This window comes from Rana temporaria, chromosome 1 (genome assembly GCF_905171775.1).
Source record: "Rana temporaria chromosome 1, aRanTem1.1, whole genome shotgun sequence".
NCBI lineage: Eukaryota > Metazoa > Chordata > Amphibia > Anura > Ranidae > Rana > Rana temporaria.
Window position 1 is genome coordinate 684,596,720 of NC_053489.1, and position 22,404 is coordinate 684,619,123.

General features: G+C 46.0%; 2 protein-coding genes across 2 annotated transcripts in view; both read left to right on the forward strand.

The window, feature by feature from the left end:
• The window catches only part of LOC120924691 (E3 ubiquitin/ISG15 ligase TRIM25-like), a 90,920-nt gene that overhangs the window by 35,125 nt on the left and 33,391 nt on the right, over positions 1-22,404 (forward strand). The gene's annotated exons all lie outside the window — the stretch shown is intronic.
• Positions 8,579-21,231, forward strand: LOC120924693 (fibronectin type III and SPRY domain-containing protein 2-like). Its single transcript, XM_040335704.1, has 2 exons — positions 8,579-8,675; positions 19,637-21,231. Exon 2 carries the CDS (start codon positions 20,058-20,060, stop codon positions 21,120-21,122), a length of 1,065 nt encoding a protein of 354 aa, XP_040191638.1. The 5' UTR covers positions 8,579-8,675; positions 19,637-20,057; the 3' UTR covers positions 21,123-21,231.

A 22,404-nucleotide genomic window follows, 5' to 3' on the forward strand; every position in this document is an offset into this window, starting at 1 on the left:
TGTGTGTGCACATTTTTTCTGCACCGGGTGGAGTTTTTGGGTCTGTTCACACGCCATAGGCTTTAAAAAAAAAAAAAAAATTCTCTGTTGGGGTCCCCCAAGGTTCTGTTCTTGGACCTCTCCTATTTTCAATCTACACCTCCTCCCTGGGTCAGCTGATAGCCTCCCACGGCTTCCAATACCACCTCTACACTGACAACACTCAAATCTATTTCTCTGCCCCTCAACTCACTCCTTCATTCTCCTCACATATCACTAATTTACTATCAGATATATCACTTTGGATGTCGCACCACTTCCTCAAACTCAACCTATCCAAAACCGAACTTATAATTTTTCCTCCCCCACTTGCCTCTTGCCCTGATCTCTCTGTCAAAATCGATGGCACAACGTTCAGCCCATCCCCACACGTCAAGGTCCTAGGAGTAGTCCTGGACTCTGAACTGTCCTTTAAGCCTCACGTTCAATCACTGTCCAAATCTTGCCGCCTCAACCTTCGCAACATCTCCAAAATGCGCCCCTTTCTAACCAATGACATCACAAAGCTCTTAATTCACTCCCTGGTCATCTCTCGCCTCGATTACTGCAACTCCCTTTTCATTGGCTTACCGCTGCATACTCTATCCCCCCTTCAGTCCATCATGAATGCTGCTGCCAGACTCATCCACCTTACCAACCGCTCTGTCTCTGCTACTCCCCTCTGTCAATCCTTCCACTGGCTTCCGCTCGCCCAACAAATTAAATTCAAAATACTAACTACGACCTACAAAGCCATCCACAATTCTGCCCCCAGCTTCATCACTGACCTAGTCTCTAAATACCAACCCAATCGTTCTTCTCAAGACCTCCTGCTCTCTAGCTCTCTCATCACCTCCTCCCATGCTCGTCTCCAGGACTTTTCCAGAGCCTCTCCAAGCCTATGGAACTCCTTACCCCAAACTATCCATCTATCTCCTTCTCTATTAGCTTTTAGAGGATCCCTGAAAACCCTCCTCTTCAGAGAAGCCCATCCTACCCACATCTAACAACTGTATTTTAATTTTGTCCATCTGATCACCCCCCACAACTACTAGCCTCTGTTCCACTTGACCCTCCCTTCTAGATTGTAAGCGCTAACGAGCCGTGCCCTCTGATCCCTCCTGTATTGAATTGTATTGTAACTATAATGTCTTCCCTGATGTTGTAAAGCGCTGCGTAAACTTTTTGGCGCTATATAAATCCTGTATAATAATAATAATCAGAGGTTGTTATTTCCTTATCACATTCCACAATAACTTGGCATTAGTTATAATACTAATGTCACATATATTATTATTTCTTCAGGACCAACAAGGATTTCTATTATGAGAATTATCTTCTATATAAAACAGTCAATTGCCGTATTTGCCGACGTATAAGACGACCCCCTATTTTTCCAGGAAAAATTTGGGTTTTGGGATATACTCGCCGTATAAGATGACCCCCTTCCTACTAGTCTGTCTGGAAGCTGAGGGGTAGCCGGAACAACCGCTGACCGGAACAGTATTTTTTCAGCTTTTTTCTAATCTTACTGTGCCATTACATTACATGCCTCCACTGTGCCATTGCCGACCTCACTGTGCCATTACATGCCTCCACTGTGCCATTACATGCCTCCACGCCTCCACTGTGCCATTACATGCCTCCACTGTGCCATTGCCGACCTCACTGTGCCATTACATGCCTCCACGCCTCCACTGTGCCATTGCCGACCTCACTGTGCCATTGCCGGCCTCGACGATTTCCCTACCTTATTTTGTTTGCAGAGTTTGGGTCTCAGGCTGCGGGCGTCCATTATTCAAAAGCCGCGCCTCCTCCTCAGACTGTTCCGTGATAGGCGGAACACTCATTTTCCCAGCAGGGCCTCTGTTCAGTGTTCCGCCTATCACGCATGTCCTCTCGTCCGAGGATGAGAAGGCATCCGTGATAGGCGGAACACTGAACAGAGGCTCTGCTGTGAAAATGAGTGTTCCGCCTATCACGGAACAGTCTGAGGAGGCGGCGCGGCTTTTGAATAATGGGTGCCCGCAGCCTGACTGAGACAGGTACCGGCGTATAAGACGACCCCCGAGTTTTTAGGCTTATTTTTTTACATCCAAAAGGTTGTCTTATACGCCGAAAAATACGATATATAGAAAAAAATGAAGCAGTGTTCGTTGTATAACAGTTGGCATCACTAGTAGATAAGATTCACGTTTAAAGTTGTAGTAAACACTGCTGGGACACTTGTACCTACAGGAAACTGTAAAATAAAGCTTTGTCTGTTGAAACGCGTAGGGCGGAGTGACGTCATCGTGGTCCGCGAGTCCCGAAAGGACGGGTTGTTGCTGATTTGCTGGGCAGCTAATTTGTTTTAACTACTTAAGACCCGGACCTTTAGGCAGCCAAAGGACTGCGTCGCTTTAACTGACAATTTAACAAAACTCATCTCTTTTGATACCAAAGGAGACAGGAACAACAAGCGCCCAGAGGCGATTAAGTTTGCATGTGTTGCGCTATATAAGTTTTTATTCATTCATTCATTGCGCAGTCGTGTGACGTGGCTCCCAAACAAAATTGGCATCCTTTTTTTCCCACAAATAGAGCTTTCTTTTGGTGGTACTTGATCACCTCTGTGTTTTTTTTTTTTTTTTGCGCTATAAACAAAAATAGAGTGACAATTTTGAAAAAAAATCTATATTTTTTACTTTTTGCTATAATAAATATCCCCCAAAAATATATATTAAAACAATTTTTTTTCCTCACTTTAGGCCGATACGTATTCTTCTACCTATTTTTGGTAAAAAAAAATCACAATAAGCGTTTATGGGTTGGTTTGCGCAAAATTTATAGCGTTTACAAAATAGGGGATAGTTTTATTGCATTTTTATAAATTGTTTTTTTTTTTACTACTAATGGCGGCGATCAGCGATTTTTATCGTGACTGCGACATTATGGCGGACACTTCGGACAATTTTGACACATTTTTGGGACCATTGTCATTTTCACAGCAAAAAATGCATTTAAAATGCATTGTTTACTGTGAAAATGACAATTGCAGTTTGGGAGTTAACCACAAGGGGGCGCTGAAGGGGTTATGTGTGACCTAATATGTGTTTCTAACTGTAGGGGGTGTGGCTGTAGGTGTGACATCATCGATTGTGTATCCCTATCAAAGGGAACACACGATCGATGACGCCGCCGCAGTGAAGAACGGGGAAGGTGTGTCTACACTCAGCTCTCCCCGTTCTTCAGCTCCCGGGACCGATCGCGGGACTCCAGCGGCGATCGGGTCAACGGGTCCCTGTCACGGAGCTTCGGACCGGGTCGCGGGTGCGCACCCGCGACCCACGGCTGGGCACTAGCACAGGACGTACCTGTACGTACATGTGCCCAGCCGTGCCATTCTGCCAACGTAAATGTGCAGGAGGCGGTCCTTAAGTGGTTAAAAAGTGACTTTTAAGTCTACTAAGTGCAATTTAAGCTTTGGAAATAAAAGTTTTAAGGATTTTACACTATGTGATGCCTTTTGTATTTTTGGTCTATGGTTCCACTTCCTGGACGCCCGGTCGGTTGGTACGAGGGATCCATTTGATGATAGCAAAGGCTCGGGATGGATATAGAGCCACAAGAATCTCTGACCTTCTGTAATAGGAGGTCTGTGCAAGTTGGTGGAGGTGCTTCAAGAGGTTACACTTTCCAGGTGGTGGTTGGTGACGGGGAATACCTTCTTGGACTTTTGTCACTAGAATATTCCACCTTTTCACAATATTCTCATTTCCTGAGATTGTGGATTTGGGGTTTTCATGAGCTGGAAGCCACAATCATCACAATGATGACAAATCACGGCTTGAACCCTCTTGCTTTGCATGTAACGAGTCTCTCTCATATACAGGCATACCCCGCTTTAAGTACACTCACTTTACATACACTCGCGAGTAAGGACATACCTGCGAGTGTATGTAAAGTGCCTTACAAGTACTGTACAGACATTTTGCAGCCGCAGTGGAAGGAGCTGAAGCTCCGAGAGCATACCCCACTGTGTTCCAGTTTGCCCCTGACACCCCCACTACAGCCCCTGAGACCTCAACTACAGCTCTTGACACCCCCACTACAGTCCCTGACCCCCCACTACACCCTAGAAGTGAAAAAGGGTATTGTTTCACTTTAAGTACATTTTCGTTTTACATACATGCTCTGGTCCCGTTGTGTACTTAAATGTGGGGTATGCCTGTATTACTTTCACCTTTTAAGTTGCATTAGTGAAATAAATGAACTTTTGCACGATATTCAAATTTTTCGAGTAACAAGCCCGGCCTGCTTGTTGGAGAAGGTTGTACACGGCTTATCAGAACCACTTTTATGGAAAATCCCTTGAAGTCATCAGTTGCCATTCAACATACTTACGTCATCCTGCACCCATCTGCTATACACGTCACTTTTTGTATTCAGTGGGCAGTGATTGCACTGTTGGGCAGTTGAAGGTCCATAAAAACAGAAACAAAGGTCAACAAGGCTCACAGCAATCAAATGGCCCATAAAAGTGGTGGAGAAAACTCCATTCTGCCAATACTTAGAAATGGAGCCGCCGGCTTCATTAACAACCAGTAGCTGTCATGGTTGTTAAGGAGTGGGCGGCTGCCGCATCCTTAACAACCGATGAGTCATTAGCTGTCAGCTACATGTAAACAGAATTACCAGAAATTACAAATTGCAAAAAAAACAAACAGTTTTGGGGTCCCCCCAATCCATACCAGGCCCTTGAGGTCAAAACAAAAGGGAATGGGGTCCCACAAATCCATACCAGAGCCTTACCCCAGCATGCAGGCGAGGAAAGGAGGGAACAAGCGAGTGCCCTCCCCCCTCCTGAGCCATACCAGGCCACATGCCCTTAACATTGGGGGGTGCTTTGGGGAAGGGGGGATCCCCTCTATACCTCATGACCCCCAGGTCTCACCCCTGATGTAAAGGAGATTGGGGTACATAGTACCCCTACTCATTCACCAAAAAAGTGAGTAAAAATGCAGCAATCGTTGTAAGTCCTTTATTCAAAACCCCCCAAAAAAACTAAAATGTCTCCCGAAGTAGATTCACCGTCAATCACTATGAACACCATCTGCAAACCTGAGAAAAGAAAAAACAGAGGCCCCCGGAGGCAGCAGAGCTGTCATTCCCCGGGAGCCTTCGCCAGGTGCGGACCTCCGTTTTATTTTTATTTTTATTGGCTGCCTGCATATATCGTGATTGAAGTTGGATCTACTTTGAAAGAAATCCCTTTTATTTATATATATATATATAAATAAAAGGGATATATGCAGGCAGCCAATATATATTATATATAGGACATGTGAACAAAAAATCGTGTTTTTACAATTTTTTTATAATTTTTAGGTGAGCCCCCCACCCACAGACCCCCATAACCATCAGGCCAGGGTTGTGCGGAAGAGGCCCTTGACCTCATCAACATGGGGACAAGGTGCTTTGAGGGTTAGCACCCCTGCCCCAAAGCAACCCCCCATGTTTAGGACATGTGGCCCAGTATGGTTCAGTGGGGTGCTTTCTCGCCCCCCCCCCCCCCCAACCTCCTTTCCTGCCTCTCCTGGGACCAATTTTGAGTGACTTGTTGATAAGCGGTATAGAGGATGGGATAAAATGGTGTTTGCTGAGGATACAAAGCTAAACAAGACAACATTTTCACAACAGGATATATCAACTTTACAGGAAGACCTTGATAGGGGTGGGCAACTGCATGGCAAATGAGGTTCAATGGAGGGAAATTTAACCACTTCAATATTGGGCATTTTCACCCCCTTCCTACCCAGGGCAGTTTTCAGTGCTGTCGCACTTTGAGTGACAATTGCGCAATTATGTGACACTGTATCCATATGAAATTTTATAATTTTTTCCCCACAAATAGAGCTTTCTTTTGGTGGTATTTGATCACCTCTGAGGTTTTTTTTTTTTGCGCTATAAACAAAAAAAGAGTGAGAATTATGAAAATAACACAATATTTTTTACTTTCTGCTATAATAAATATCCCAATTTTTAAAAAACAAAAACAATTGTTTTTCCTCAGTTTAGGCCAATACGTATTCTACATATTTTTGGTAAAAAAATAATCGCAATAAGTGTTTATTGATTGGTTTGCGCAAAAGTTATAGCTTCTACAAATAGGGGATAGTTTTATGGCATATTTTTTTTTTTTTTTTTTTTTTAGTAATGGTGGTGATCTGCGAATTTTTATCAATACTGTGACATTATGGCGGACACATCGGACACTTTTGACAATAGTTTGGGGCCATTCACATTTATACAGCGATCAGTGCTGTAAAAATGCACTGATTACTGTGTAAATGTGACTGGCAGGTTAAGGGGTTAACACTAGGGGGCGATTAAGAGGTTAAATGTGCTACTAACTGTAGGGGGGAGGGGACTCACAAGGGGAGGAGACCAATCTGTTTTCCTCTGTTTTATTAACACACCATCAGTCTCCTCACCCCTGACAGCACGTGGATTGGTGTGTTTACACACACAGATCCCGCAATAGTTAAAATTTTCACGCAGAGGAAGAGGAGGTCAGAAGTTTTCGCCCCCTCCCGCTACTAATCACTGCAGCACGGGAGAAGGAAGGAGCAAGAGGTAAGAAGTCAGAATCCCCCCCCACTTGTCAACCTTTTACCCGTAGGTGTTCGGTGGCAGCAGCGGCGGCAACCCAAAACCCCCACCCCGACCCCCCCCCCCCCCCGCTTATCAATTTAGTGTGAATTTTAAAGGCTAATATGCAAGTTATTGTACTAAAAGTGTTTGAGGACCCGGGTCCTGTCCCAGGGGACATGTATCAATGCAAAAACTTCAGTTTTCGGGAGCAGTGATTTTAATAATGCTTAAAATGAAACAATAAAAGTGAAATATTACTTTAAATTTCGTACCTGGGGGGTGTCTATAGTATGCCTGTAAAGTAGAGCATGTTTCCCGTGTTTAGAACTGTCCCTGCACAAAATTACATTTCTAAAGGAAAAAAAGTCATTTAAAACTACTCGCGTTTATAATGAATTGTCGGCTCCCGGCAATACAGAGAAAAGTCATTGAGTCCATTACCAGGCCCTTTGGGTCTGGTATGAATATTAAGGGGAACCCCCTGACATTTTTTTCAATGACTTTTATCTGTATTGCCGGGACCCGACAGTTCATTGACCACTTAACCCCCGGACCATATTGCTGCCCAAAGACCAGAGCACTTTTTGCGATTCAGCACTGCGTCGCTTTAACTGACAATTGCGCGGTCGTGCGACGTGGTTCCCAAACAAAATTGGCGTCCTTTTTTCCCACAAATAGAGCTTTCTTTTGGTGGTATTTGATCACCTCTGCGGTTTTTATTTTTTGCGCTATAAACAAAAATAGAACGACAATTTTGAAAAAAAAATATATTTTTTACTTTTTGCCATAATAAATATCCCCAAAAATATATAAAAAATAAATGTTTTCCTCAGTTTAGGCCGATACGTATTCTTCTACCTATTTTTCGTAAAAAAATATCGCAATAAGCGTTTATTGATTGGTTTGCGCAAAAGTTATAGCGTTTACAAAATAGGGGGTATTTTTATGGCATTTTTATCAATATTTTTTTTTTACTAGTAATGGCGGCGATCAGCGATTTTTTTCGGTACTGCGACATTATGGCGGACACTTCGGACACTTTTGACACATTTTTGGGACCATTGGCATTTTTATAGTGATCAGTGCTATAAAAATGCATTGGATTACTATAAAAATGCCACTGGCAGGGAAGGGGTAACACTAGGGGGCGGGGAAGGGGTTAAGTATGTTAACGCGGGGGAAAACCGTGCCGCGATTTGAGTGCCATTGAAAATAATGGGGATCGCAAAGGGGCGTCCTGAGATTTGCGGCGGTACGGAATTGTGGTCAGTATCGCGGCGATTCCGTCCGTGATCCAGCGGTTATTTTTCCTCTAGGATCATTTCTACAAAATCCCCCCCAAAAAAATTGTCTGCTGGAAATAACAGTAAAGTGATGATGTCTGTAGAAGCCCCACCCCCCCCCGGATTATCACCGGACACCTCCCACATTTATATATGGATTACAGTCTTCAAGGGGTTAATATCTGCCTGGAGTTCTCCTTTACATGGTTTAATAATATTATATATACTAATAATACAGATTAATACTCATTTATTAAATATTGTATTATTTATTCATTTTATATTAATTTCTTAATTTCTATCCATATATAATGTAATAATATATATAATATATTTTCATATTACTCTGAGGATGACATTCTATGATGTCCTGATGTACTATACACTGATATAATACACTTTGTACTACAGAAAAATGGCCGCCCCCCGGCTGGAGTCCTTTCACAGAGCAGTGTGACCCCTCTAGTGTCTGCTGGAGGAATTCCTGCGTGTCCTATGCAGTGTATTATGACGTTTGATCCTACACAAAATGGCTGCCCCCGGCTGGAGTCCTTTTTACGGAGCAGTGTGACCTCTAGTGTCTGCTGGAGGACTTCCTGCGTGTCCTGGTATGACGGTTGGTCCTAGGCAAAATGGCCGCCAACCGAAGCCTCAGATAAACGTCATTGTTCCTCTAGTGTTTGGGGGGAAAAACACAGGAAGAGGAATTGTGTGGAGAGGCGAGGAGGATACGTTGAGGTATTTATTAATAATACAGATTATAGATGATCAATAATGAGAGAGGGGGAAGGGTATAGATTTATATCTCATTACAGAGAAGTCACAACAGACTCCCATCTTATCTCTAATCCTTCTATAGAGCCGCCGACATATACCATAGTGCTGTACACTGAGCCAATCACATAGTACAGGAGATGATCAGAGACTGCACACATGATACAGGAGACGGTCAGAGACCACAGACATGATACAGGAGACGGTCAGAGACTGCAGACATGATACAGGAGATGGTCAGAGACTGCAGACATGATACAGGAGACGGTCAGAGACTGCAGACATGATACAGGAGACGGTCAGAGACTGCACACATGATACAGGAGACGGTCAGAGACTGCAGACATGATACAGGAGACGGTCAGAGACTGCACACATGATACAGGAGACGGTCAGAGACTGCAGACATGATACAGGAGATGGTCAGAGACTGCAGACATAGTACAGGAGACGGTCAGAGACCGCAGACATGATACAGGAGACGGTCAGAGACTGCAGACATGATACAGGAGACGGTCAGAGACTGCAGACATGATACAGGAGATGGTCAGAGACTGCAGACATGGTACAGGAGACGGTCAGAGACTGCAGACATGGTACAGGAGACGATCAGAGACTGCAGACATGGTACAGGAGACGATCAGAGACTGCGTAGTACAGGAGACAGTCAGAGACTGCAGACATGGTACAGGAGACGGTCAGAGACTGCAGACATGATACAGGAGATGGTCAGAGACTGCAGACATGGTACAGGAGACGGTCAGAGACTGCAGACATGGTACAGGAGACGATCAGAGACTGCAGACATGGTACAGGAGACGGTCAGAGACTGCAGACATGGTACAGGAGACGGTCAGAGACTGCGTAGTACAGGAGACAGTCAGAGACTGCAGACATGGTACAGGAGACGGTCAGAGACTGCAGACATGATACAGGAGATGGTCAGAGACTGCACACATGGTACAGGAGACGGTCAGAGACTGCAGACATGGTACAGGAGACAGTCAGAGACTGCAGACATGATACAGGAGATGGTCAGAGACTGCACACATGGTACAGGAGACGGTCAGAGACTGCAGACATGGTACAGGAGACGGTCAGAGACTGCAGACATGGTACAGGAGACGGTCAGAGACTGCGTAGTACAGGAGACGGTCAGAGACTGCGTAGCACAGGAGACGGTCAGAGACTGCGTAGCACAGGAGGCGGTCAGAGACTGCGTAGCGCAGGGGACGGTCAGAGACTGCGTAGCACAGGAGGCGGTCAGAGACTGCGTAGCGCAGGGGACGGTCAGAGACTGCGTAGCGCAGGAGACGGTCAGAGACTGCGTAGCACAGGAGGCGGTCAGAGACTGCGTGGCACAGGAGACGGTCAGAGACTGCGTAGCGCAGGAGACGGTCAGAGACTGCGTAGCACAGGAGGCGGTCAGAGACTGCGTAGCACAGGAGGCGGTCAGAGACTGCGTGGCACAGGAGACGGTCAGAGACTGCGTAGCGCAGGAGACGGTCAGAGACTGCGTGGCACAGGAGACGGTCAGAGACTGCAGACATGATACAGGTAGGCTTGCCACCTCATCCCTTTATTCCCAAACACATATGGATTACACATGTTCTGTGGCTAGTGTAATGCTGATAAGGCACCAGATGAGTTTAATTACCACCTTAATCAGCCACAGAACCTGTTAAATTAATATGTGTTCTGGTTTAAAGGGATGAGGTGGCAACCCTAGATACAGGAGACGGTCAGAGACTGCACACATGATACAGGAGACGGTCAGAGACTGCACACATGATACAGGAGACGGTCAGAGACTGCACACATGATACAGGAGACGGTCAGAGACTGCAGACTTGGTACAGGAGATGGTCAGAGACTGCACACATGATACAGGAGACGGTCAGAGACTGCAGACATGATACAGGAGATGATCAGAGACTGCAGACATGATACAGGAGACGGTCAGAGACTGCACACATGATACAGGAGACGGTCAGAGACTGCAGACTTGGTACAGGAGATGGTCAGAGACTGCACACATGATACAGGAGACGGTCAGAGACTGCAGACATGATACAGGAGATGATCAGAGACTGCACACATGATACAGGAGACGGTCAGAGACTGCAGACATGATACAGGAGATGGTCAGAGACTGCAGACATAGTACAGGAGACGGTCAGAGACCGCAGACATGATACAGGAGACGGTCAGAGACTGCAGACATGATACAGGAGACGGTCAGAGACTGCAGACTTGGTACAGGAGATGGTCAGAGACTGCAGACATGATACAGGAGACGGTCAGAGACTGCAGACATGGTACAGGAGACGGTCGAAGACTGCAGACATGATACAGGAGACGGTCAGAGACTGCACACATGATACAGGAGACGGTCAGAGACTGCAGACATGGTACAGGAGACGGTCAGAGACTGCAGACATGATACAGGAGATGGTCAGAGACTGCAGACATGGTACAGGAGACGGTCAGAGACTGCAGACATGGTACAGGAGACGGTCAGAGACTGCGTAGTACAGGAGACGGTCAGAGACTGCGTAGCACAGGAGACGGTCAGAGACTGCGTAGCACAGGAGGCGGTCAGAGACTGCGTAGCGCAGGGGACGGTCAGAGACTGCGTAGCACAGGAGGCGGTCAGAGACTGCGTGGCACAGGAGACGGTCAGAGACTGCGTAGCGCAGGAGACGGTCAGAGACTGCAGACATGGTACAGGAGACGGTCAGAGACCGCAGACATGATACAGGAGATGGTCAGAGACTGCAGACATGATACAGGAGACGGTCAGAGACTGCAGACATGATACAGGAGACGGTCAGAGACTGCAGACATGGTACAGGAGACGGTCAGAGACCGCAGAGATGATACAGGAGACGGTCAGAGACTGCAGACATGGTACAGGAGACGGTCAGAGACTGCAGACATGATACAGGAGACGGTCAGAGACTGCAGACATGGTACAGGAGACGGTCAGAGACCGCAGACATGATACAGGAGACGGTAAGAGATTGCATAGTGCAGGAGACGGTCAGAGACTGCCTAGCACAGGAGACGGTCAGAGACTGCGTAGTACAGGAGACGGTCAGAGACTGCGTAGCACAGGGGGACGGTCAGAGACTGCGTAGCACAGGAGACGGTCAGAGACTGCGTAGTACAGGAGACGGTCAGAGACTGCGTAGTACAGGGGACGGTCAGAGATTGCGTAGTACAGGAGACGATCAGAGACTGCGTAGCACAGGAGACGGCCAGAGACTGCGTAGCACAGGAGGCGGTCAGAGATTGCGTAGCACAGGGGGACGGTCAGAGACTGCGTAGTACAGGAGGCGGTCAGAGACTGCGTAGTACAGGGGGGCGGTTAGAGACTGCGTAGTACAGGAGACGATCAGAGACTGCGTGGCACAGGAGGCGGCCAGAGACTGCGTAGCACAGGGGACGGTCAGAGACTGCGTGGCACAGGAGGCGGTCAGAGACTGCGTGGCACAGGAGACGGTCAGAGACTGCGTAGCGCAGGAGACGGTCAGAGACTGCGTAGTACAGGGGACGGTCAGAGACTGCGTAGTACAGGGGACGGTCAGAGACTGCGGCGTAGCACAGGAGACGGTCAGAGACTGCATAGCACAGGAGACGGTCAGAGACTGCATAGCACAGGAGACGGTCAGAGACTGCATAGCACAGGAGACGGTCAGAGACTGCGTAGCACAGGAGAGGGTCAGAGACTGCATAGCACAGGAGACGGTCAGAGACTGCGTAGCACAGGAGACGGTCAGAGACCGCAGACATGATACAGGAGACGGTAAGAGATTGCATAGTGCAGGAGACGGTCAGAGACTGCCTAGCACAGGAGACGGTCAGAGACTGCGTAGTACAGGAGACGGTCAGAGACTGCGTAGTACAGGAGACGGTCAGAGACTGCGTAGTACAGGAGACGATCAGAGACTGCGTAGCACAGGAGACGGCCAGAGACTGCGTAGCACAGGAGGCGGTCAGAGATTGCGTAGCACAGGGGGACGGTCAGAGACTGCGTAGTACAGGAGACGGTCAGAGACCGCAGACATGGTACGGGAGACGGGAAGGCATTCCAACTCAACTTTTAGTTGGTAGAGAGAACAACGCATACCCGGATTATACTACCATTCCTGTGGATGGGAGATTATCTGCAGGGGCACGCCACCCCCCCCCCCAAAAAAAGGGGTGGTTGCCCTTTGGAAAACTCTCCATGTATTGTCCCTTCTAAGCTACCTGATTTAAAGGTAAACCACTTAAGACCCGGACCTTTAGGCAGCTAAAGGACCCGGGCACTTTTTGAGATTCGGCACTGCGTCGCTTTAACTGACAATTGCGCGGTCGTGCGACGTGGTTCCCAAACAAAATTGGCGTCCTTTTTTCCCCACACAAATAGAGCTTTCTTTTGGTGGTATTTGATCGCCTCTGAGGTTTTTTTATTTTTTCTGCGCTATAAACAAAAATAGAGCGACAATTTTGAAAAAAATGCAATATTTTTTACTTTTTGATATAATAAATATCCCCCCCAAAAAAAAATATATATATATATATATATTAAAAAAAATCCTCAGTTTAGGCCGATACGTATTCTTCTACCTAATTTTGGTAAAAAAAATCGCAATAAGCGTTTAACGGTTGGTTTGCGCAAAATGTATAGCGTTTACAAAATAGGGGATAGTTTTATTGCATTTTTATGAATTTTTTTTTTTTCTACTACTAATGGCGGCGATCAGCGATTTTTATTTTTATTTTTATTTTTTTTTCGTGACTGCGGCATTATGGCGGACACTTCGGACAATTTTGACACATTTTTGGGACCATTGTCATTTTCACAGCAAAAAATGCATTTAAAATGCATTGTTTATTGTGAAAATGACAATTGCAGTTTGGGAGTTAACCACTAGGGGGGCGCTGATGGGGTTTATGTGTGACCTCATGTGTGTTTCTAACTGTAGGGGGGTGTGGCTGTAGGTGTGACGTCATCGATTGTGGTTCCCTATAAAAAGGGATGACACGATGGATGACGCCGCCACAGTGAAGAACGGGAAAGCCGTGTTTACACTCAGCTCTCCCCGTTCTTCAGCTCCGGGGACCGATCGCGGGACTCCAGCGGCGATCGCGGTCACGGAGCTTCGGACCGAGTCGCGTGCACGCGCCCCCACGGCTGGGCTTAAAGGGCAACGTACAGGTACGTGATTGTGCCCAGCCATGCCAATCTGCTGATGTATATCGGCGTGAAGGGGTCCTTAAGTGGTTAAAGGCCAATAACTGCATGTTTGGTCATTTGTTGCTATGTCTGGGAACAATTGCATTCGTTTGTCAACTGCAAATGTCCTAAGCTCCGGTCGCACTCGGGGGTTGAATCAAACCCTAAGCTCTTCTCTAGTGGGAAATGATTATCGATCGTTGGTTGCTATGGCAACATGCAAATGGCCACCTAAGTTTGCAGTTTCCACAAACTGGAAATGAATTGGGTTCAGCTCAAGCCCCACACTCGTCTCACACCTCATCCTGACCCAAGAACCTCTAGTCTACTATTGTGTTATATACATACAGTGTGGAAATGACCCCCTCCCCCTCTCACTGCCATAACACATCATGGAGATTAGGAGGGGGTGCTTAGTGTTTATGATCCCCGTACTACAATACGTCCCCTTCAGGACAACAATCAATCATGTCTATGTCACAGCGACTGCTATATGAGAAGACAACTTCTCTTCCATCAGAGCCGGGGGAGTGTAGTGATAGCTGTACACTTGGGGCTAGATTCAGATAGACTCGTCTATCTTTATGCCCAGCGTAACGTATCTCAGATACGTTACGCCGCCGTAATTTAGGGCGCAAGTTCTGTATTCAGCAAGAACTTGCGCCCTTAGTTACGGCGGCGTAACGTATCTGTGTCGGCGTAAGCCCGCTTAATTCAAATGTGAATAATGTGGGCGGGTTTTATGTATAATAACTGTGACCCCGCTAATTTGACGTTTTACACAAACGGCGCATGCGCCATTCGTGAAAATATCCCAGTGCGCATGCTCGAAAATCCGCCGCAAAACGTCATTGCTTTCGATGTGAACGTAAATTACGTACATCCCTATTCGCGAACGACTTACGCAAACGACGTAAAATTTTCAAAACTCGACGCGGGAACGACGGCCATACTTAACATAGGATACGCCTCATATAGCAGGGGTAACTATACAGGGAGTGCAGAATTATTAGGCAAATGAGTATTTTGACCACATCATCCTCTTTATGCATGTTGTCTTACTCCAAGCTGTATAGGCTCGAAAGCCTACTACCAATTAAGCATATTAGGTGATGTTCATCTCTGTAATGAGAAGGGGTGTGGTCTAATGACATCAACACCCTATATCAGGTGTGCATAATTATTAGTCAACTTCCTTTCCTTTGGCAAAATGGGTCAAAAGAAGGACTTGACAGGCTCAGAAAAGTCCAAAATAGTGAGATATCTTGCAGAGGGATGCAGCACTCTTAAAATTGCAAAGCTTCTGAAGCGTGATCATCGAACAATCAAGCGTTTCATTCAAAATAGTCAACAGGGTCGCAAGAAGCCTGTGGAAAAACCAAGGCGCAAAATAACTGCCCATGAACAGAGAAAAGTCAAGCATGCAGCTGCCAAGATGCCACTTGCCACCAGATTGGCCATATTTCAGAGCTGCAACATCACTGGAGTGCCCAAAAGCACAAGGTGTGCAATACCCAGAGACATGGCCAAGGTAAGAAAGGCTGAAAGACGACCACCACTGAACAAGACACACAAGCTGAAACGTCAAGACTGGGCCAAGAAATATCTCAAGAATGATTTTTCTAAGGTTTTATGGACTGATGAAATGAGAGTGAGTCTTGATGGGCCAGATGGATGGGCCCGTGGCTGGATTGGTAAAGGGCAGAGAGCTCCAGTCCGACTCAGACGGCAGCAAGGTGGAGGTGGAGTACTGGTTTGGGCTGGTATCATCAAAGATGAGCTTGTGGGGCGTTTTCGGGTTGAGGATGGAGTCAAGCTCAACTCCCAGTCCTACTGCCAGTTTCTGGAAGACACCTTCTTCAAGCAGTGGTACAGGAAGAAGTCTGCATCCTTCAAGAAAAACATGATTTTCATGCAGGACAATGCTCCATCACACGCGTCCAAGTACTCCACAGCGTGGCTGGCAAGAAAGGGTATAAAAGAAGAAAAACTAATGACATGGCCTCCTTGTTCACCTGATCTGAACCCCATTGAGAACCTGTGGTCCATCATCAAATGTGAGATTTACAAGGAGGGAAAACAGTACACCTCTCTGAACAGTGTCTGGGAGGCTGTGGTTGCTGCTGCACATTGCAATGTTGATGGTGGACAAAAAATGTAGCGCTAAATAAAATGTGGGATGCCAAGTGGGGTACCGACATTAAATAGTGCAAGTGCACATATCTGACTGACATGAAAGTCAGAAATAAAGTTCCATATAAAAAGGGAAAACAAAAACACACACACAAAACATGTAGCCAAGTCTCTGTTGGGAACTTGAAGTGGATCATCAATTAAACAATTGGTGTGAGGTGTAGGGTGGATAGATGTCCAATGATTGAAGAAACAAACAGGTGATCAATTTGTCTGCAGTAATCTATACGAATCACAATGACATCAGATGTATGGTAGGTATGAATACGCTTACCGGATAAGTTGGACTCTGATACTGTACAGCAAAAGAGTCAAACGGGCATAGTGGTCATTAGGGAACTGGGACCACTGCAACCAGGTATAGGACAAGAAGTTTGTGGATGAAACTCCAACTGGCATGGACACCAGGAACCAGTGATGTTCAAATGGCGTGCTGTAAAACTGCAACGGATTCCGGATGGGATCCTTAGACTGCGTGTCCAAGGGTACAAGCAATGAACTCAGCTGAAGCTCCGGTCAGACCATGTGCCCCTGTTGAAGGCTTCTGTGGCCGAAACGCGTCGGGTACGCCATTGAGCACCCCATATTGCTTCATCACGTGATTACTTTTATGTCATCATTCATGTATGACTTTTATTGAATAAACCTTAATTTGGTTTTATTGACCTGCGCTATTGGAGCCCCCTTTTTTCTTTATTTTATCTCATGGTCTGACCGGAGCTTCAGCTGAGTTCATTGCTTGTACCCTTGGACACGCAGTCTAAGGATCCCATCCGGAATCCGTTGCAGTTTTACAGCACGCCATTTGAACATCACTGGTTCCTGGTGTCCATGCCAGTTGGAGTTTCATCCACAAACTTCTTGTCCTATACCTGGTTGCAGTGGTCCCAGTTCCCTAATGACCACTATGCCCGTTTGACTCTTTTGCTGTACAGTATCAGAGTCCAACTTATCCGGTAAGCGTATTCATACCTACCATACATCTGATGTCATTGTGATTCGTATAGATTACTGCAGACAAATTGATCACCTGTTTGTTTCTTCAATCATTGGACATCTATCCACCCTACACCTCACACCAATTGTTTAATTGATGATCCACTTCAAGTTCCCAACAGAGACTTGGCTACATGTTTTGTGTGTGTGTTTTTGTTTTCCCTTTTTATATGGAACTTTATTTCTGACTTTCATGTCAGTCAGATATGTGCACTTGCACTATTTAATGTCGGTACCCCACTTGGCATCCCACATTTTATTTAGCGCTACATTTTTTGTTTACCATTTACTCAGCTTTGTTTGTTTGTATGTAGCAGCTTAATCATTGTTTTAGTTAGCGCAGTTTTTTTCCCTATTTTTGCTAATGTTGATGGTGAACAGATCAAAACACTGACAGAATCCATGGATGGCAGGCTTTTGAGTGTCCTTGCAAAGAAAGGTGGCTATATTGGTCACTGATTTGTTTTTGTTTTGTTTTTGAATGTCAGAAATGTATATTTGTGAATGTTGAGATGTTATATTGGTTTCACTGGTAAAAATAAATAATTGAACTGGGTATATATTTTTTTTTTGTTAAGTTGCCTAATAATTATGCACAGTAATAGTCACCTGCACACACAGATATCCCCCTAAAATAGCTAACACTAAAAACAAACTAAAAACTACTTCCAAAAATATTCAGCTTTGATATTAATGAGTTTTTTGGGTTCATTGAGAACATGGTTATTGTTCAATAATAAAATTAATCCTCAAAAATACAACTTGCCTAATAATTCTGCACTCCCTGTACGCCGAAAAAAGTGTAATGTAAAATACGTAGAAAAATGCGCCGGCCGGACGTACGTTTCTGAATCGGCGTATCTAGCTCATTTGCATATTCCTCGCTTAACTATACGGCGCATAGATAAGACGGCCGGACTCAGAGATACGACGGCGTATCTCCTCTCTGAATCTAGCACTTGGTGTTCAGTAAAACTGTTATGCCGCGTACACACGGTCGAAATTTCCGAGGAAAAAAGTCAGACGGAATTTTTTCATCGGATATTCCGACCGTGTGTATGCCCCATCTGACTTTTTCCGTCGGAAATTCCGACAGAGTTCGAACGAGAACATGTTCTCTTTTTTCCGACTGAAAAAAATTCTATCAGAAGTTCCATTCGTCTGTATGGAACCTAGACGGAAAAAAAAACCCATGCATGCTCGGAAACAATTCGACCCATGCTTGGAAGCATTTTCTCGGCTCATCATAGTGTTTTACGTCACCGCGTTCTTGACGGTCGGAATTTAGTGTGACCGTGTGTATGCAAGACAGCTTGAGCGGAATTCCCTCGGAAAAATCAGTCAGCGTTTATCCCGACGGAAAAACGGGTCGTGTGTACGACGCATTAGGCTGGCTGTAGAAGGTTTCGAATCTCGGCCGGTTCAGCAGGAAACGGTTTTAATTCAAACCATGGCAGGAAGTGGTCGATTGTCCTAAGGAATACGGCACCTCATCCCTAAATTTTATGAATAAGGGAAGTAAGGAATGTGGCATTATCACGGTGCCACAGAAAAATCAAATCAAAATATTATAGAAAATGTATACAAAATTGTATTCATTACAAAAGAGAAACATTTAAATTCATACACACAACAGTACAGATGATTCACACAAATACTGTAAAGGGAGCAGATATCTCATGTGTAGCGGTCAAGTCCTCCCGACTAGTTTCGCCAAACATTGGCTTCATCAGGGGATTACGACGTGACCATTCCAGATATAACTCTAGGATAACAAAATACAATGTTAAGTGTGACAGACTCACCAGGGACATCACCGGACCCTCTTATGTCTAAAACCATCCTATGTCCACTAAGGGGCATAGGATGACTGAGGAATGATATCTTGGACTACCTGAGATGGTATTATTATGTAATTATTATCCACAATATATTCCAGGATATCTGTGAAGAACTATTTACTGTTTGTTGATTCTGAACTCAACGGGTTAATTATAGTGACTCATTCATATTGTTGGGACACATACTGTTATATGCTAATGTCCTCACCTCCAGCCATCTGTCTGTTCTCCTGTGCTAATTGACCCTGCTATTGTGTGAAGATGTCCTGTGTTTACACTTATGATAATGTGTATTGTATAGCAGGTGAGCGAGGAGACGTGACCTCTACCCTGAAAGGTCACATGTATGAGTCGCCTAGTCTGGGTAAATTATTAGTTAATTAGCTCATGTTAATTTATGTCCTGGTTACCTCCTCTTTAAACTGTATATAACAGTGGTTCTCAACCTTCTAGTGCCGTGACCCCTTAATAAAATTTCCCAAGTTGTGGAGACCCCTAACAGTAAAATTATTTTCGTAGTGTGGGTTGTCGGCACTCAAGGCAAGACAAGTAATTTGCAACCCTAACTCAGGACATTTAGCGCTCCCTGAGTCCCTTCCACTCGTACAGTATTAAAACCCCCTTATAAGTGTCAGAGAATTTCAATTTTTTTTCCTCTTTTCTGCTTTCAGTGATGGCGTCCGCTGATCTGAAGGAGGAGCTGGAGTGTTCCATCTGTCTGGACATTTATACGGATCCTGTGACCCTGATATGTGGACACAACTTTTGCCAGGACTGTATTGCCCGTGTGTTGGATTCACAGGAGGGGTCTGGAGGTTATTTCTGTCCTGATTGCAGAGAAGATTTCCAGGAGCGGCCTACACTGCGGAGGAACATAACGCTACGTAACATTGTGGAGAATGTCCAGTCCACCCATCCAGATCAGGAGGTGTCCGGGGTCTTCTGTACTTACTGTATTCACACTCCTGTACCTGCTGTGAAATCCTGTCTGTTGTGTGAAGCTTCTCTGTGTTACGATCACCTGAGAGTCCACAGCAAGTCACCAGAACACTGTGCAATGTCTATAAGGCAGGGAGACCATATATTGTAAATATGCCTGGGGTAAATGTAGAGAAATGTACAGGCACATATGTCTATCCACACTCTACTACACGGGGCAAAGGTCACATCAATGCTGAACCATCTAGGAGATGTCCTCAACCCACCCAAGCCATACAACCATCCAGGAGATATCCCCAGCCCTCCCCCACCATACAACCATCCAGGAGATATCCGCAACCCTCCTCCACCATACAACCATCCAGGAGATATCCCCAGCCCTCCCCCACCATACAACCATCCAGGAGATATCCCCAACCCTCCCCCACCATACAACACTCACACCGCCAGGCTGGAGGACCAAACATTTTATCTGATATCATGTGTGGGGTAAATGTACAGAAATGTGCAGACACAGAGGTCTATCCACATTCTAGTGCAAAGGAAATGCTTCCCTTTCTTGCTAAACCATCCTGGAAACATCCCGAAACCGCTTCCACCATACAACACTCGCACCGCCAGGCTGGAGGACCTAACATTAAGTCTGTACAGCAAACATCGAGGGTTGCAGACATATTTTGGGATTTGAGCACAGCCAGTAATCATCTACATATATCCGATGACGGGAAAACTGTGTATAAGTCGCCATATAAGCTCTTTCCAGAAACGCTTTGGTGTTTTCGGTGTTCTCAGGTGATGAGCATTACGAGTTTCTCCTCAGGGAGACATTACTGGCAAGTGGATGCCGGGGAGTCACCGATCTGGAAAGTCGGAATGTGTTACACCAGTATAGACAGGAGGGGATTTCAGTCAGGGCTTGGATGTAATAATAAGTCCTGGTGTTTGGAGAAGAGGAAGTTTAATGAATACTCTTTTGTACATGACAGTTATCAGTACCCATTACCCGGCGGTATCTCCAGTAACAGAGTCAGGATAGATCTGGATTATGAGGCCGGGCGGATCTCCTTTTATGATCTGTGTAACCCGATCCAACACCTCCACACCTTCACCACCACCTTCACTGAGCCCCTCCATGCTGCGATGCGTGTAGGTAAAAATTCCTGTATTAGGATAATTGGGGGGGAATACAAGGGGAAAAATCTGTACAGAGACTGGTGACATCACAGGGAGGAGAATCTGATTGGTGCAATACCCAGCCAATAGGAGGAAGCAGTGGACAAAAACCAACATGACTGATTTATTTACAAATAAAAGACGTCATCTGCGATCCATGGTGTGCTGGCGAATATTTTTTATCTGTTTGATGGTTCCAGTGCCCAGCTGGTGATCGTTTCACCACCCACCTTATTTCCGCGAGCCATTTTCAAAGTCCAGGACCGTGTGCGATTAAAATATTGACTAGATTGATTTATTTATAAAGCTGCAGGCCTCGGGATCGCCATCCTAAACCTCACTTCACTACCTAGAGCAGGGGTAGGCAACCTGGGGCTCTCCAGCTGTTGTGGAACTACATTTCCCATTGCAAGGCTGGCATTTACAATGGGACTTGTAGTTCTGCAACAGCTGGAGGGGCCCATGTTGCCTACCCCTGACCTAGCGTGTCACTGACCAGGAACAAGCATGCAGGAGGTCAGATTATTTCACTGGCTGCATGCTTGTTCTGGAAACCCATGGTATGTATGTATGTGAGCCGCTCAGGCTGCTAGAAAGTGTGGTCCTGTGCCTGCCGCTGTGAGGAACCCGCCCATGCTCCAGACAATGACAGATAAGAGCAGAAGATCCCAGAACAAGACCTGCTGTGTGTAGACCGGTGGCAGTCTCGGCCTGGACCCCCAACGTGTTTCACTTAACCCACTGGAACCCATGAGCCCCATGGGTAAGCTCCTGTGGGCAGAGTGAAACCCGTTGAGGGTGTTAACCGGCAGGGGGTCCAGACTGAGACTGGCACTGGTCTACACACAGCAGGTCTTGTTCTGATGTGCGGCTACTGGGAATCGGCTGCATGCTTGTTCATGAGGTAGTGAGGATTGGGGTTAGTCCGGGGATCCTGCACCTTTATAATGTATCTATAGCCAGCGGGCTAGATTCACATAGATTAGCAGATCTTTAGATCCGCGTAATCTATGTGATTTACGATCCGCCGGTGCAATTTATCGAGGCTAGTGCAGTATTCACAAAGCACTTACCTCGAAAATTGCACCGTCGGATCGTAACTCCTCCCGGCGGAATTCAAATTCCGCGGCTAGGGGGAGTATACAATTTAAATCAGGCGCGTTCCCGCGACGATTTAACTGCGCATGCACCGCTGGCGAAATTTCCCAGTGCGCATGCTCCAAATGACATCGCTAGGACGTCATTGTTTTCGGCGGCTACGCAAATTCCGGCCATCCGTATTCCAGACCGACTTACGCAAACAACGTAAAAATTTGAATCTCGGCGC